At 46.5% G+C, this 14,244-nt stretch overlaps 1 protein-coding gene and 1 long non-coding RNA gene across 5 annotated transcripts in view; one reads left to right on the top strand and one right to left on the bottom strand.

Annotated features, from left to right (window-relative positions):
* The first annotated feature begins 7,093 nt into the window (after positions 1 to 7,093).
* On the top strand, positions 7,094 to 8,900 carry LOC146855772 (uncharacterized). Its single transcript, XM_085653685.1, has 2 exons — positions 7,094 to 7,526; positions 7,823 to 8,900. Exons 1-2 carry the CDS (start codon positions 7,094 to 7,096, stop codon positions 8,689 to 8,691), a joined length of 1,302 nt encoding a protein of 433 aa, XP_085509811.1. The 3' UTR covers positions 8,692 to 8,900.
* Positions 8,035 to 14,244, bottom strand: part of LOC146855771 (uncharacterized) — a 45,201-nt gene continuing 38,991 nt past the window's right edge. For all 4 annotated transcript variants that reach the window (XR_014981384.1, XR_014981386.1, XR_014981385.1 and 1 more), the window contains 2 exons: positions 8,895 to 9,274; positions 8,035 to 8,172 (listed from right to left, as the gene is read on the bottom strand). This is a non-coding gene — a long non-coding RNA (uncharacterized LOC146855771). The remainder of the gene's footprint in view (positions 8,173 to 8,894; positions 9,275 to 14,244) is intronic.

The following is a 14,244-nucleotide window of genomic DNA, read 5'->3' as shown; positions in this document are numbered from 1 at the left end:
GCTTGGTGGGCACCCCGGAGTGGATGGAAGATATGATGGCGAGTCGGTCAGGGCAGGGAGAGGAGACCAGTTGGTAATGGCCTGGCAGATGTTTCCTGAATACATTTGAAGTGACACAATTGCACCGGATGGGCGTGAAAGGAGGCCAGCGATTGAGCGCGTAATACCCAACATAGTCTGTTCTCGGAATTGGACAGTGACCTAGGACTTTTGCATATGGAATAAACACGTTTATGCAGACTCTGCGGTAAAGTTTAAAGCTTTTGAGAAAGTGCCGTTCGACTTGAGCTTGCATCATATGGACTACAGTTCGCAGAGTGTGTGGACTATATTTTTTTTGCCCTAAAGAAGCCCGCAAGGGTGAAACGTGTTGGCTGTTGTATGTTCAATAAAGGATAAAAGGATCCACAAAACTTAAAGACTCGACATTTCTGTCATCGTTTTCGAGCATTATTTGTGGGATTTGCACCTTATGAACTTTTGTTCTCGTAACAATGCCTCTCCCATTCTTTGTATTGCTATGGCTTGGCGGATGTTCACTGTTTGGTTGAGTTCATTGGTGTTGAGGGTGGTGGGTTGGAGTTTGAAATTTGTTGTAGATGTTGGTGATCTTGATGCGGAAGTAGTCTGAGAGTGTGCCGCAGAATTCAAGTGGACAGTGTTCTCTATAGCTATAGGATTGGAGAAGTCTTTGACTATTTGAAGAATTCCTTTGTGTGGTTGGTCGCGAAGTCGATGCACATAGTGATGGCTGTTTTCTTGGCTTATTGATTTGCCAGTGAAAGTTGTGGAGGGCTGTCTTGTGAGCTGCTCTGTTGACGGGGTGTTTTTGTGGCCCACCATTGTTTCTCTAGTTGATGCCAGTGACGCTTGGTGGTCCTGAGCTCTGGGGTGGACCAGCTGGTATGTTTGGCGGTTTTGTTGGATTTTGGAGGTTTCAATGGGGCGACTCTGTTGGCACTGTTGGTGATCCAGGCAGTGAAGATCTGGATGGCCAAGTCTAGGTCTGTTGAGGCCTCAGGTTGGGAGGTGGGGTGAGCCTGTGACCAGTGAGTTTCGGTGACCTTGCTCCAACTGCAGTGGGAGGAGATCTGATGCATGGTGATGATGTGCTGGGCATCGGTGATGGTGAAGTGTACGATGGAGTGGTCAGTCCAGGTGAGTTCTGTGGTGTGGATGAATTTGCTTCTGTCACCGGAGGTGAGAATGGGATTGAGTGTATGTCTGGCTTTGTGCGTGGGTGTGGTGACCAGTTGGGTGAGGCCAAGTTGTTCAGGTTCTCCAGGAGGGCAATGGAGTTGGTGTTGTTGGGGTCGTCGATTTGGAAGATGAGGTCACCAAGCAGGACATAGTGGTGAGAGTCAATTGCTAGAGGGGTGTGGGGTGATGAGGTTGGGTTTGGCATCAGGGAATGTTGCTCAGGGTCCAGAGGATCTGTAGGTGAGGATGCCTCTTATTGTGGTTTTCATGTCAGTTTGTAGTAGGTAGTTGAAGTGTTCCATAGGAGGTATGGGTCCATCGTGGGTGATGATGCATCTGATCGTTTCTTTGGAGATGATGGCAATGCCCCCACCTTGTTAGTTTGTGAGGTCTCAGTGTATTATCTTGTAGCTTTTGGGAGTAGCAGTGGTGATGTTGGAGTTTGTGATGGTGTTGAGCCACAATTCGGTGACAAAGGCAACATTGGGACAGCAAGCAGCACAGGGACAGGGACTTTAGGTAGAGCTGGGACAGAGATAGCAGGCAGCAGAGGAACAGCAGGCAGCACAGAGAGAAGGATGGCAGGCAGAGCAGGGACAGCAGGCACAGTACCTTAAGCTGGGGGTTAGACGAAAGAGGGGTGGCCCAGCCCAGCCTCCTTCAGGCTCTGATGGGCGCAGATGGACCCACCCTTGGTCTGAGCTTCGCCTGGGCACCGCTTGCGCAGATCCCACAATGCCGGAGGCAGCTTGGGTATTTAAATGCACCTGGGTGGGGAAAAACAGGGTAACGCGGCTCCGATCTCATTCTGGGATGTGTGGGCTGGCAGGAGGGAGGGCTGTGGAGGTGTCCTTATCATGTCAGCAATGTGAGGACCTGGATGTTGTTTTCTCTTTCAATTGCCTTCTTCGCTTGACACATATCGAAGCAGATGTGTACAGCTCCTTCACTTCCGTTGTGGGTACTACCACTTTGGAAGAAACCCATTTTTGTTGGACTAATGGAACCTTCAATTATGTTATGTTGGAGTAATGATTCAAGTTCTTTTTCAACAGCCTTCAGTAAATAAAATGCAATTTGTCTGTGTCTTTCAGCAATAAGACGGACATCCTCATTAATGTGTAACTGTACTTTTAGAGTCTTGTGTTTTCCTAACCCATGAAACAATACAGGGAACTGACTTACTATTTTGTGATGAGCATTTATGTTATAGTTCACTGATATCAGCCTCATATAAGCAGCTGTACTGAAACTGAGTAGACAGGCACCTGCTTCCATACCTTGAAGCACATGAATGGGTGCTTGCACTTTTGTTTTTTTGTGTTTCATTGTTGCTTCAAATTAACCTTGACTTTTAATGGCATTGATGCAGCTCATGTATACACTATAGTTTTCAACGGAGTAAGTCATAGCAATGGAGATCGTTTATTGTATTTCTCTTCATGCATAATTTTTATCGACACATCACTTTTGATAATAAAAGGTATTTAGCAACTGTTTACTTTTAGTGCAATCTTCGGACAATGTTTGAATGACTTTGGAGCTTTTTCATGTTGATTTTTCTTTGACGAGTATTTTTCTTCACGAGCCGTCAGTCCAACATTCACACGTTTTTTTTGAGGGGTAACATCTATATTTCACAACCACCATCTTCACTTTTACTTAATGGTGATACCGGGGAACATTTTGACGGTAATTTAGATGACGATCGACTTTGATCTGTGTTGATTTGCCTAAACTAGTGTTGTCACCTGGCCTTTTGTGCATGCGCTGAATGTCTCTTCTGGAACTTTGAGGTGGCTATTTTGTTTTCATGCCGTGACACACTTACTTTTTCCTTCTCCTTGCAAATCGTTGCAAAATGATTTTCCTTTTCAAAGCCTTTGCAAACCTGTCCAAATGGCGGGGCATTTACCCTCATGTGGGAATGAATATCAACACCTGAAGCACCAATTCTTTTTCCATGGAGACATCACTTTGTGTCCTTCAGCCTTGTGTGTTGGCTTACTTTCATGTTCAAGACTGACTCACTCTGGGCACCTCCGGCTCCCTTGTCAGCAGCTTGTCAATCAGCACGCTCTTCAGCTCTGGCAGTGATGAGAACTCACTCCAGAGTTAAAGCTTCTCTCATCATTCATCATCTGAATGAATCTGACAGACATCCATCAATAACTCTAAGACGTATAGTTTCTTCATAATTAAATTTATTTATTGAGGAGCATATCCAGTCTTTAAATAAATCAGTCAATGGTTTTACCAACTTTTTGTTGTCCTTGGCTGAAAAAGCTACTATCATAATCTGCATTTCGCATTGGATTGAATTTGAGATTTAAGATTTCTTTGATTTGACAGTATGTCATTTCTTCAGCTCAAGGCATTTTATTATATGCCTTCTTTTACACCTTTACCAGCAAGATTCTTAAAGCATTTGATAATCTTCTTGTATCTGTTTCATCTAACGCATCAATGAAATCATCAACTGTCTCTAGCCAAGCAGTCCATCTGCCACCAATATTCTGCTTTTTTAGGCAGTTTCGAGTGGTGGTGGTGGTATCAGGAACGATGCAGAATGGTAGCCATTTCTGAGATTGGCTAACTCTGAGAGTGGAATTCTCTCCTGCACTGTCTGCTGTCCGCTAGGAGCCACTTCATCTGTGCCATCTCTAAGACCCTGTGCTGTGCTGGCCTCTGGGTCATCTAGAACAGTCTGTGGAACCTTTACCACCCTCTTGGTCTCCAATAGAGCCCTTCACTTCTCTAGAGACCTTTGGAGTTGTTCTGAGTCACCACCTGACAGCTTTGACGGTGTGCCAACTCACGTATGGATGGCTCCGTAAGCAAAACCTGGGCCCTTCTTCTGGGGACACTTCCCCCAATGCTGTGGTATGATGACTCTTTACTCAGTTCTGGTAACCAGATACCTATTTCTTTATCTGAATTGCTTCGGTTTTAGGCATCTCTTTGTAATGTCTGACACCTGGTTGATCTCTGTCTCGCATTGCTTCTCATCATAGCGTTATCTTGCAATTTGCTGTCACTATTGACTGCTCTTTCAAAACCTGGTTGCATCAACCTTTAAAGTCATCAATCCGTATGATGTACAACATTAGGTTGCGTAGTAGCGCAGTACCTCTCTTTGTGGCCTTACCAGCCAGTTCTTGGCCAATGATGTATAGACTTCTCAGTAAAGCTTTCGTTATCTTCAAACGCTTCACACTGGCTGGAGTTACTTTGACAACTCATGAGCCAAACATCGATTCTGCCCTTCCATTGAGCACACGTGGCATGCACAAGAATCCTGCTGAACCACAGCAAACTATCTGGGAGACCACTGTTGATTTCCGTTTTACTTATACCCTATCATGTCACCAGTTATAGCTTCCTCCTCAGCCTGGGTACCCGCTAATGTTTACACCCCACACAGATCTTTGATATTACATGTCTTTATTCATCTTCGTGTAACCACAAACTCAACATTATAAACCTGCATTCACTTCAATCTGCTCTAGCTCTTACATCAAAGTTCTACTGAATCCATAAGGAGTCAAAAGGGCTCCATCATTGATAAATCCCATTAAACTACATCTCCATGCAGCGGAGGGGTTTCAGGTGCATGCGTTATGTACCTTACTCAAGCTGCAGGTGTGCAGCCAGCGTAGCTGTGAATTCAAGATTAACATTGCCTGAAGAAGCCAGAGGCCCTGACCTATGTGTCTCGGAAACAGCTGCATTGCTTTGGATCAAGCAAAACAAGAACCACAAATTACAGGCAATTGCCCCCAATGGTTAAGATAGTTCAAATGACCAGGCTGCTAAAATGCACAGTCATCTGTCCATACTCCACACATGATGTACTAATTACTTCGTCTTTATCTCCACACTTGCTTATTTCATAGTATGTATCTCTACTTGCTGATAGTGTATCATATTGATGTTTCTTAGATGCACTTTACACAATATGAATTTATGCAGTTGAAATAAAAGACAAAATCCAATTAGCAGATCAGACCCCAAGCTGTTATTGCATTTGAGAAAACTGAGCAATGACATCAACTTGTCTCAGCTAACTTAGTTTTTTTAAATGTTATTTATATGTTTACTTTAACTCCTTATATAAGGAGTCACTCAGCTAAGTAATCTAAACTGCATCCAGGACATAGAAAGAACCATTGGCGGAAGTCAAAGAAGTTTGAAGGAATCCTTTAGATGGGCAATCATTGCTAGGCAAGATGTTGACTCTGAGCTGCCTTTTTCATATGGCTCAAGAAGCAGGACTACTGACAAAGGCTCCCCCAACTTTGGGGAGCCACCCTTATGGCGGTACGCCTGGGCCAAAACTGGGGGTTGCTGCGCTGGGCGCCGCGGCCTCCCGGTGTAGGTTGGTGGGGATTGAGCATGCTGGTGGCATGGCACCGGAAGCACTTTTAGTACTTGCAGGTTGTTCCGTCACAGTGAGCACTGAGCCCCACCCATAAAAGGAGCCATGAAGCGGCAAGCGGTGCTCTTTGTTCCCGCTCACCTCTTCAGGAAGGATGCTTCTCCCCACAGCCCCCCACACCACTTCTCCAGTGCTTTCTTTTCCCCGTTCACCATCCCCATAACGATCAGCCATAGGTGAAGCTGTTTAGCTCTGAGGGAGGGATGATCGGGGTAAGGGTATTCTAGGTCTACAGATTATTTAATTTTGTACGCCTCAAGATGTTTAGCTTATCCGTGAGCAGTTGTCATGCTAACTTTCTCTTCTCTTCCATGACTTATTGTCATGTCATATTTATGTATTTTTGTCAAATTGCAGTGTAAGCTTATGAATGGTGGGAAAATTTCAGGGTTCATTTAGGGCATCCTTTCTCTTTTCGACAAAGATACAGTGGTGTCATGGGACCCTCGAAGGAGGGCGGGTAGCGAGCTGAATTGAGGCTGCAGGGGTGTGGGAGATTGCGAGCAGTCACTTGCAAGCCAGCCGCACAGGTGACTGGCCACTAAGCTGGCACTGGCCCTTGGGGGAGGAGATGAAGGATTTAGGGAGGTACCCGAGGTAGGTATTCTAGTGGGCAGGCCAGTGCCCTGTCCAGGTGTACCCTGGTAGGGGACATGATGTAGGTGGGTTGGATCCCTCCATAAAGAAGGACCCAACCGGGTCTGGGCGGGTACGTTCAGACCAAGGGACAATGGGACCAATCATGATCTCACTTGAAGCAAAATCTTGTGGATGCGCAGGAACAACGTTTTTTAGATATGGTTAGGAAAATGACTGTAAATAAAACTGTAAACGTGATGGGTTACTGTGCATTGATATTGTGAAATGTGTTTTGGAATTTTGTGTGTGAAATAAATACGGCCGGGGGTTTACGAGCCCTAACCCAAAAAGAAATTTTGTGTGTCTTACCAGTGACTTTGCCTGGGGGACTGCTGGGAGTATTTGGGGTGGTGTACGGGAGGCATCATCGTTACCTTACTATATGGCTTAGGTGGAAAGCTGGCGTGTCTCGAATTGGACTCTTGAGAATTTCTGTGTGTGTCGATAGGAAGGAACTTTGGGCCATATGTAGGTAGAATGAAATTTGCGAATCGGAAATTGCGATTTTTCGCGAATCGCAAATTCCGAATCGCAAATGGCTATGTAGGTAGATTTTAGCGAATAATTAGCGATGCGCAAAAATTCGCAGAATTATTTTGCGATTACCCTAATAGCGATTCCTTAATTGCGAGAACGCTATTAAGGAATCGCAAATCTGGGAATCTGCAATTCAGGTGCAGAATGATGACATCACAACCAGGAAGTGTGACTGCCCATGCTGCACCTGATTGCCAGCAGCTGTGTGTGAGCCAGTAGCTGTTTGAGAGCCTGTGTGGAGAGGAGAACAGTGAAGCTCTGCATTTGAAAACCAGTCAAATGGATTCCCAGGGGACTGAAAAGCAGCAGGAGGAACCATCAAGGAAGAGGAAACAGAAATTCAGTGAGAGGGAGCTGGAGGTCCTCACACAGGAGGTGGTCAGCAACCATGATCTCCTATTTGGGAAAAGTTCCCTGAGAGTACCTGAGGCCAGAAAGCGCAAGATTTGGAGTGACATCCAAGAGAAAGTGAATGCCATTGGTGTCACACACCGCAGTGTGGAGGACCTACGTAAAAGATGGTATGACATGCGGCAGAGGTCAAAGGAGAGGGTGGCAACAAGACTGGCAGAGGCTAAAAAAACCGGTGGGGGCCCTTCCACTGCAACCGAACCGACACCCCTGGAGGAGCTGGTGGAGGGCACACTGCAGCCTGAGAGCGTGAGTGGAGTGGCTGACCTGGACAGCTCAGAACACCCAGACACCAGACAAGGTAAGGTGCATGGCAAGACCCCCTGCTACATCCCCAAACCACCCACATCCCCCAAAAGGCAACCTGACTGCAACTCCAGTAAATGTCACACAGCACACACAGTAATGCATTATGGGAAACGTAGTCACATGCACTGATAACTGTGCCAGTGAGACACAGACAGGTGGAATAGGAAGGACTCCATCATGCAGAGATAGAAATAGACCGATAGTACCCATGAGATTCTATTGCTTGAAACTAATGCATGACAAATACCACACAGGACACAGTACTAATGTGTGTCATTTAATCCACAGCACCACCACCAACACAGGATAGTGAGGCTGAATGTGAGCCAACAGTTGAGATGGAGGACCAGGCATGCCAGAAGGATCAGGGCGCAGCCACAACTGCCGACACAGCACCATGCAGGCGTCGCATAATTGTCCCACCACTACCACTGTTGGAGACACAGGCACCAGACACAGCAGAGGAGCAACAGCCAGTGCACAGGCAGCGTGCAGGACTGCAACAAACACAGTCCCCTGAACAATCAAGAGTAGGGAGAGGGATGAGACGCAGGGAACGGCCGTCCACCAGCACTGCTCCTGTTGAAGAGGACACGGTGTTCTCGGGCCTGGAGGGCAGCATGCTGAAGCAGCAGCGCCTGCAAGTGAAGGGAATCAGGTCAATACAACGGCAGCTGACAGCACATAACCACAACATGACCGAGTTGCGCGCAGGAGTGATGGCCATGACTGGTGCATTGGAGGGACTGTGCAGGGAGATAGCGAGGGACAGGGCAGCGCGGCGCCGGGACAGACATCGCCTTCACACACGGCTGGACCTATACACAAGGGCTGTGAACCGCCACACAACCGCCACATCCTTGCTGGCCAGAAGATGTGTTGGCATGCAGCGCGAGATGGCCCACTGCTGCCAGGACGTGGGCAGTGTCTTGGTGCAGGTCACACATGCGGTGGACCAGATGCGCGCAACCGCCACAGGTGGCATAGGTGCACTTGCAGCCACGGACACTGATGGACAATCGAGCAGGAGCAGCATCACTCCCCCAATACCACAGGAAAGACGCAGGAGTGCACGACAGAGCACAGTGGAGGATGAGTCAAGGGAGGGCACAGCGCGCACACAGCGAGGCGCACCAGGCCGTGCACGTAGGAGGTGAAGGGACACAAGGGACTAATGGCCATGTGTGATGCAACACAGTCCATGTAGACTCAGTGTCTGTTGTTACTCTTTGCACTGTGACACAAACAAGTGCATGCAGGGACTTTAACGTCACAACGTGAGATCACTCAATGCCTGATGACACAGAAATAAACATCCCTGTCAGTCACCAATCAGTGTCATTGTGTCATCATTACTCACTTAGAAGTAGTTTTGGGTGATCTCATCACGTCTCATACGTCCGGCAGCTGCACCAGCACCTCCTGCGGGAGCGCGATGTGGTGCTGCTCCATCCTCATCTGATGATTCAGAGTCTGTCAGGTCCACTGGGGTTCCTTTCTTGGTAGCGATGTTGTGTAGCATTGCACAGGCAACCACTATTTTGCAACACGTCTCAGGGCTGTACTGTAGCGCTCCACCACTCTTATGGAGGCATCGAAAACGGCTCTTTAGGATTCCAAATGTCCTCTCAATGGCACAGCGTGTAGCTCTGTGTGCGCTGTTGTACCCCCTCTCACCTGCAGTTGATGGATTCAGGTACGGTGTGAGGATGTAGTCTCGTACAGCATACGCACTGTCACCTGCGGGGCATAAGCAGATTAATGTTCAATAGTGTCCTGCCACTGCATCACTCTACTGCCTCTGTGTGTGTTTAACAGGCATTTACCTAGCAGATAGCCCTCTCCAAAATCACCATTTGTGAGTCTGCGATGTAATGCACAGTGGCGAAACATGAATGAGTCGTGTGTGCTTCCAGGGTATTTGGCCACAATATCAGTGATTAAGTGTTGGGCATTGCACACTACCTGGATGTTCAGGGAATGATATGACTTTCTGTTGCGAAATACATACTCATTATGTGAGGGGGGTGAAATAGCGATATGTGTCCCATCTATGCAGCCAATGACATGGGGGAATTGTGCAATTTGGTAGAAATCTTGCTTGGTCTGATCCAGTGCCTGTGCTGTGCTAGGAAATTGTATGTGGTGATGCAGCCTCTGTACCATTGCATCCAGGAAAGCGTGGAAGAAGCGCGAAAGTGCACTTTGGGAGACACCTCCTGCTGTGGCAATGACCCCCTGGAAACTACCTGATGCCAGGAGGTGCAGTGAGCACAGCACCTGTACATGGGTGGGAATGGAGTGTGCCCTGCGTGTGGGGTGGTCAAGTATGGGTGTCAGTTCAGCAATTAAATCCAGGATGCTGTCTGGGTGCAGCCTGTAGTTGACATGGATCTCCTCATCGGTCACTTGGAAGAGGGTGATGCGTGCTCTGTAGATCCTTTCCTGGCGTCTCCGTCTCTGTGTGGCATCCCTGATTCGCAGCCTCCTGGCTATCACGTACAGCCCAGCCATGGTGGAAAGGCCCTGTGGCATTGTGGGCCTGTTTAAATAGGTTGCAGTAGGTTACCACCTGCTCAGTGTTGATGGTAATTGGGAAGTGCAAAATTGCGAATTTTGCATAATCGCTATTTGCGAGTTTTCTGAACATGTCATTTTGCGCTATCGCTATTTGCGAGTTCGGTAACAGCGATTTTCGCTAATACTGGTGCGCAGACTGCGATTACGCTGATTTATTCGCAGACTCCACTTTCCGCAAAATAGCTAATCGCTAAATTAGCGATTCGCACAGCTCTTCTGCGTATACCTTTCCTACATGGCTCAAGTATGTTTTGCGATCGCAAACACCCAGATTCCTGCGAATCGCACTGTTTGCGATCGCAAAACTGTTTCCTACATATGGCCCTTTCTTCTTCCAAATCCTTCGGAACCTAAGGAGCATGCTTCAATCCAGCCCTGCCAAGTACCATGTATCAGGCGTTAGAATAACGCATTTCAGTGTGGTGGTCCGCATCACCACATTGAAATGGAAAGTCACACATTTATATAGCACCTGCTGGGTTCTCAAACCAAGCTGTAGCACTACTAAATTAACACAATACAGACAGAAATCTGGCAGCGTTCGGTGTGTGCAACTTGCAGGCTGGCTCAGCTCTCTCAGGGCTCAGGCAGGTGAGGTTACAATGTTGCGGCTGGGCAGATAGTTTCTGCTGAGTGCTCACACCATGCATAACTGCTCACTTGAGTCGGACTAGTTAGTAACATAATGTGACGACGCCGTCACCCCAACCCGTCCACCACCAAAGTGATGGTGCGTCAACAGGCACTGCAGTGAGTCCAGCAGCACTGAGGCTATTATCAAAATGTTGTGCTGGCTCTAACCTCGACTGGAGGACTGGACAGAGGCTAGTGCTGTTGCAGGGGAAAGTAATCAGGCAGGCTGGCCCATCAGTCCAAATTGTTGCGGCTACCAGGCGCAGGACCAGACTCGCTGGCAGCAACTGCTGCAAAAGTAAGTGTCTGATTACTAATCCTAGTTGCTTATGCAGCTGCTCAACTGTTTTCAGCACGGTGAGTCACCAATTCGCAGAATGGCAGAAATACCTCATTTTTGGGAGGCCCAGCACTAACTCATTTTTGCTCGTGTGAAGCTGAGCTGCAGCAAAGGCAGCACAATGGCCGACACTCCTCGGATCATTTCCTCTTCGCCGCATTCTCCCTTCTCTGGACCCCCCCACAGTCCTTCTCTCCTGCCTCGCATGGTTCTTAGGGTGGCCTTGTACACTACACCAGCAAGACCATGAGTTGCGAGCCATGTTCCCCACAATCATAAGGAGCCTTGAGGACCGAGTTGCCCCATGCAGAAAGGTTGGGGAATAAGGCCTTTCAAAATCAGGAGATAAACCCAGGGCCCAGAGGACGCAGAACTCGCAGACGTGCCACATCGGACCTAAAAGATCAGCAAACAAAGTCTGTGATAGGGGAGACCAATATGAACTCAGTAAAGGATGGAGTTGGGGAGCTCTTAACACTGAGCACCTGTGAAGGCCAAGCCTCCCAGGGTGTGAGGACAAATTATTCACAAGGAAGGGACGCTCTGAACTAGGGAAGCATGGATTGTCAACTCGTGGAAATGAGAGGTAAAGATAGAGACAGTGCCTAATTTGAAAAAAATAATAAGCACAGGGGTCCAAAGATTTTCTTAGGGACCAACTGCAGGAGTAGCCGAATGCTGGGGTGCCTAGACTTGTGGGTAAATACTGCCTCTTTTTTCCACCACCCCAACACTGCTGGTCTCTTTAGCTTTCTCTTACAGGTTCTTTTTCGTCAATGCTTTCTCCTTTTTTACTGTTTTCTTCTCCATTCTTCTTTTTCCTTTTTCTGCCTTTATATCTTACTCTGGGAAAAGTCTGAATAATGAAAAATGTGTCCCATTCCTTTAAAAAAGAGCACAAGACCCCACCACCTGCACAAATAAAGCGATGGAGATGTAGGATTTTGGCCAGATCGACTGTCAGCAGGACACCATGTTTACAAGCCAAGGCTTTCTTTTTAGAGACCTTTGTTTTCAAGTGTGTTTATACAAAGTGGTCCTCTGATGCATATCAAGACCACAACTCCCAGAATGCACCTAGTAGTTAAATCACCATACCTGCCAATGTTTCAGATTGGTATGTGTGACATTTTCATAATTTCATTGCAATTATGAGACAGCCGCAACAGGCCTTCGCACCAAATTTAAGATCTTCTTAGAATTTCTCTTTGCTCAAATGGGTCTAATATTCGATATTTAAATGTTTCCCTCGTCTTCATTGCTTGATTTTTGCTTGCAAGAAAGTGTCACTCATACTCGTTGAATTGTCACTCATTATTACACTGTAATTATGAAAATATCAACATAGCAATCTGAAACTTTGTCAGCTATGTCCATCCTATTTTGCCACTTAAGGTCTTATAAGAACCCGTAGTCAGCTCAATTAGTTTGATAGCCAAAGCCCCAAAACAATTGTTGCACAAGTAGAAACTGTGAATGTTAAAAAAAAAGGACTAAAGAAAATGCGTGTTTACTCTAGGCTGTCACTGCAACACATTGCATGAAATCTTAAAGGCAGAAGTAAAAAAAACTGATAGTGGCCAAGCTTTAGATACACTGTTGACAGCATATCATTCAATGCAGAGCCTGTGGTCAAGAAAGCATTCCATAAAGGAAAGACCTACCTTGAGCAATCATTTCAGATTAGTGCCCCATAATCAGGTAAATGCAAGCAGTGGCAACTCTCTCACCCTCAGTGCACTTCTTGTGGAAAAATCTCACACTCAATTGTCTTACTTTTTTAGAAGAACTTCTATTCTTCACAACGACCTGAAAGTTTGATATTGCGAGAACAGAGTGTTTTCTACTTCAGATCCCAGTGCATCTGGATGCGCTATTTGGAGACAGACAAATACCTGGTCTTTCTAGTTCATGCCTGACCTGCTGACAGCCGGCAAGGGTGTCTGTGTTGCGGGAAGGAATGTTTTTGTGCAGGAAGGGACAAAAACAATAATTGATGGCATTTTCCGCAGCATGCATAGAAAGAGGAAAAAATGAAAAATAACATATTTCTCCTCATTGCGCCACTCCTACGCCTCATATAGGAAGGCATAGGAATCTGAAGTATTCCCAGGTTTACGATTGCTCATAAATATGGGAATGCTTCGGATTCCATGGGTGTTGCATGGGAGACCCACAGCAACACCCAAGGAATGCCTCTTTCACGCAGTATTCTGCTTGAAAGGGGCACATATTTACCCAGTCATGAAAAGCTACGTACATTGGATTTATATGGCATTGTAAATATGCTGCGGCACTTTGAACATCAAAAACGAGGTCCTGGGCTTTTTGCTTTGCTGGAAATACTGTGCTGGTCGCCACATCAGAGGATCTAGGATTCAATCTTCGGTTTTAGTATGCGTATTTCAGTTTCCTCAGATCTAACGGTATTTCACCTAAAACACCAAACACAAAAATTGATACTGGGGTGTGACTCCATAGGGCTGTATCATGGTCTCGTTCAGTGTGGAACACAGATGCAGAAGGTGCACATGCATCTGAACTCCACCTTGCAGTTTTACCTTGGGCTGAATTACTGACTCATTCAGTGTAAAGAAGTTGAATATAAAGGGGAGAATGGAAGTTTGTGCTCTTCATTGCCACGGATTTCCATTCTCTGAATTTCACCAAGTTTTGCCGGGCGAATTTTGCATGGGAAAACACTTTGGAAATGCAGCAATGCCACACAATTAGGAATACTGGAATGTGGTGCAAATTCGATTTGTTCCTGATACTGGTACTTCTCATGAACCCCAACCGAATGGCACTTACTGTGAGGATCATAAAGCATGAAACACTCTGCTAGGATTCCATTTCATGACCTGGAAAAAGGGAAGGTTTAAGGGCCAACAAAAAATAGAGACATCTTAGTCTGACATCGTCAGTCGGAGTACCCAAATGTTGTAACAAACAGTAAACGTTGTACCAGGCAAGGAAATGAAAAAATGCCCTTTTATTTAGTGCAGTAAATTTCCTGGCACTGGTCAACCAAACAACCAGAAATCCCAAAGGCTAATTTAAATAATTTCAAATGTTCCTATCTACAGGCTGAAACGCTGCACAAACTGAGCCTAAGAAGGGACAGTCCTTCTTGGAAATATTTTGTCATCTCGCCTTC

Source organism: Triturus cristatus, chromosome 4_1 (assembly GCF_964204655.1).
Source record: "Triturus cristatus chromosome 4_1, aTriCri1.1, whole genome shotgun sequence".
Taxonomy (NCBI): Eukaryota; Metazoa; Chordata; class Amphibia; order Caudata; family Salamandridae; genus Triturus; species Triturus cristatus.
This window is presented reverse-complemented; position numbering and strand designations above follow the sequence as displayed.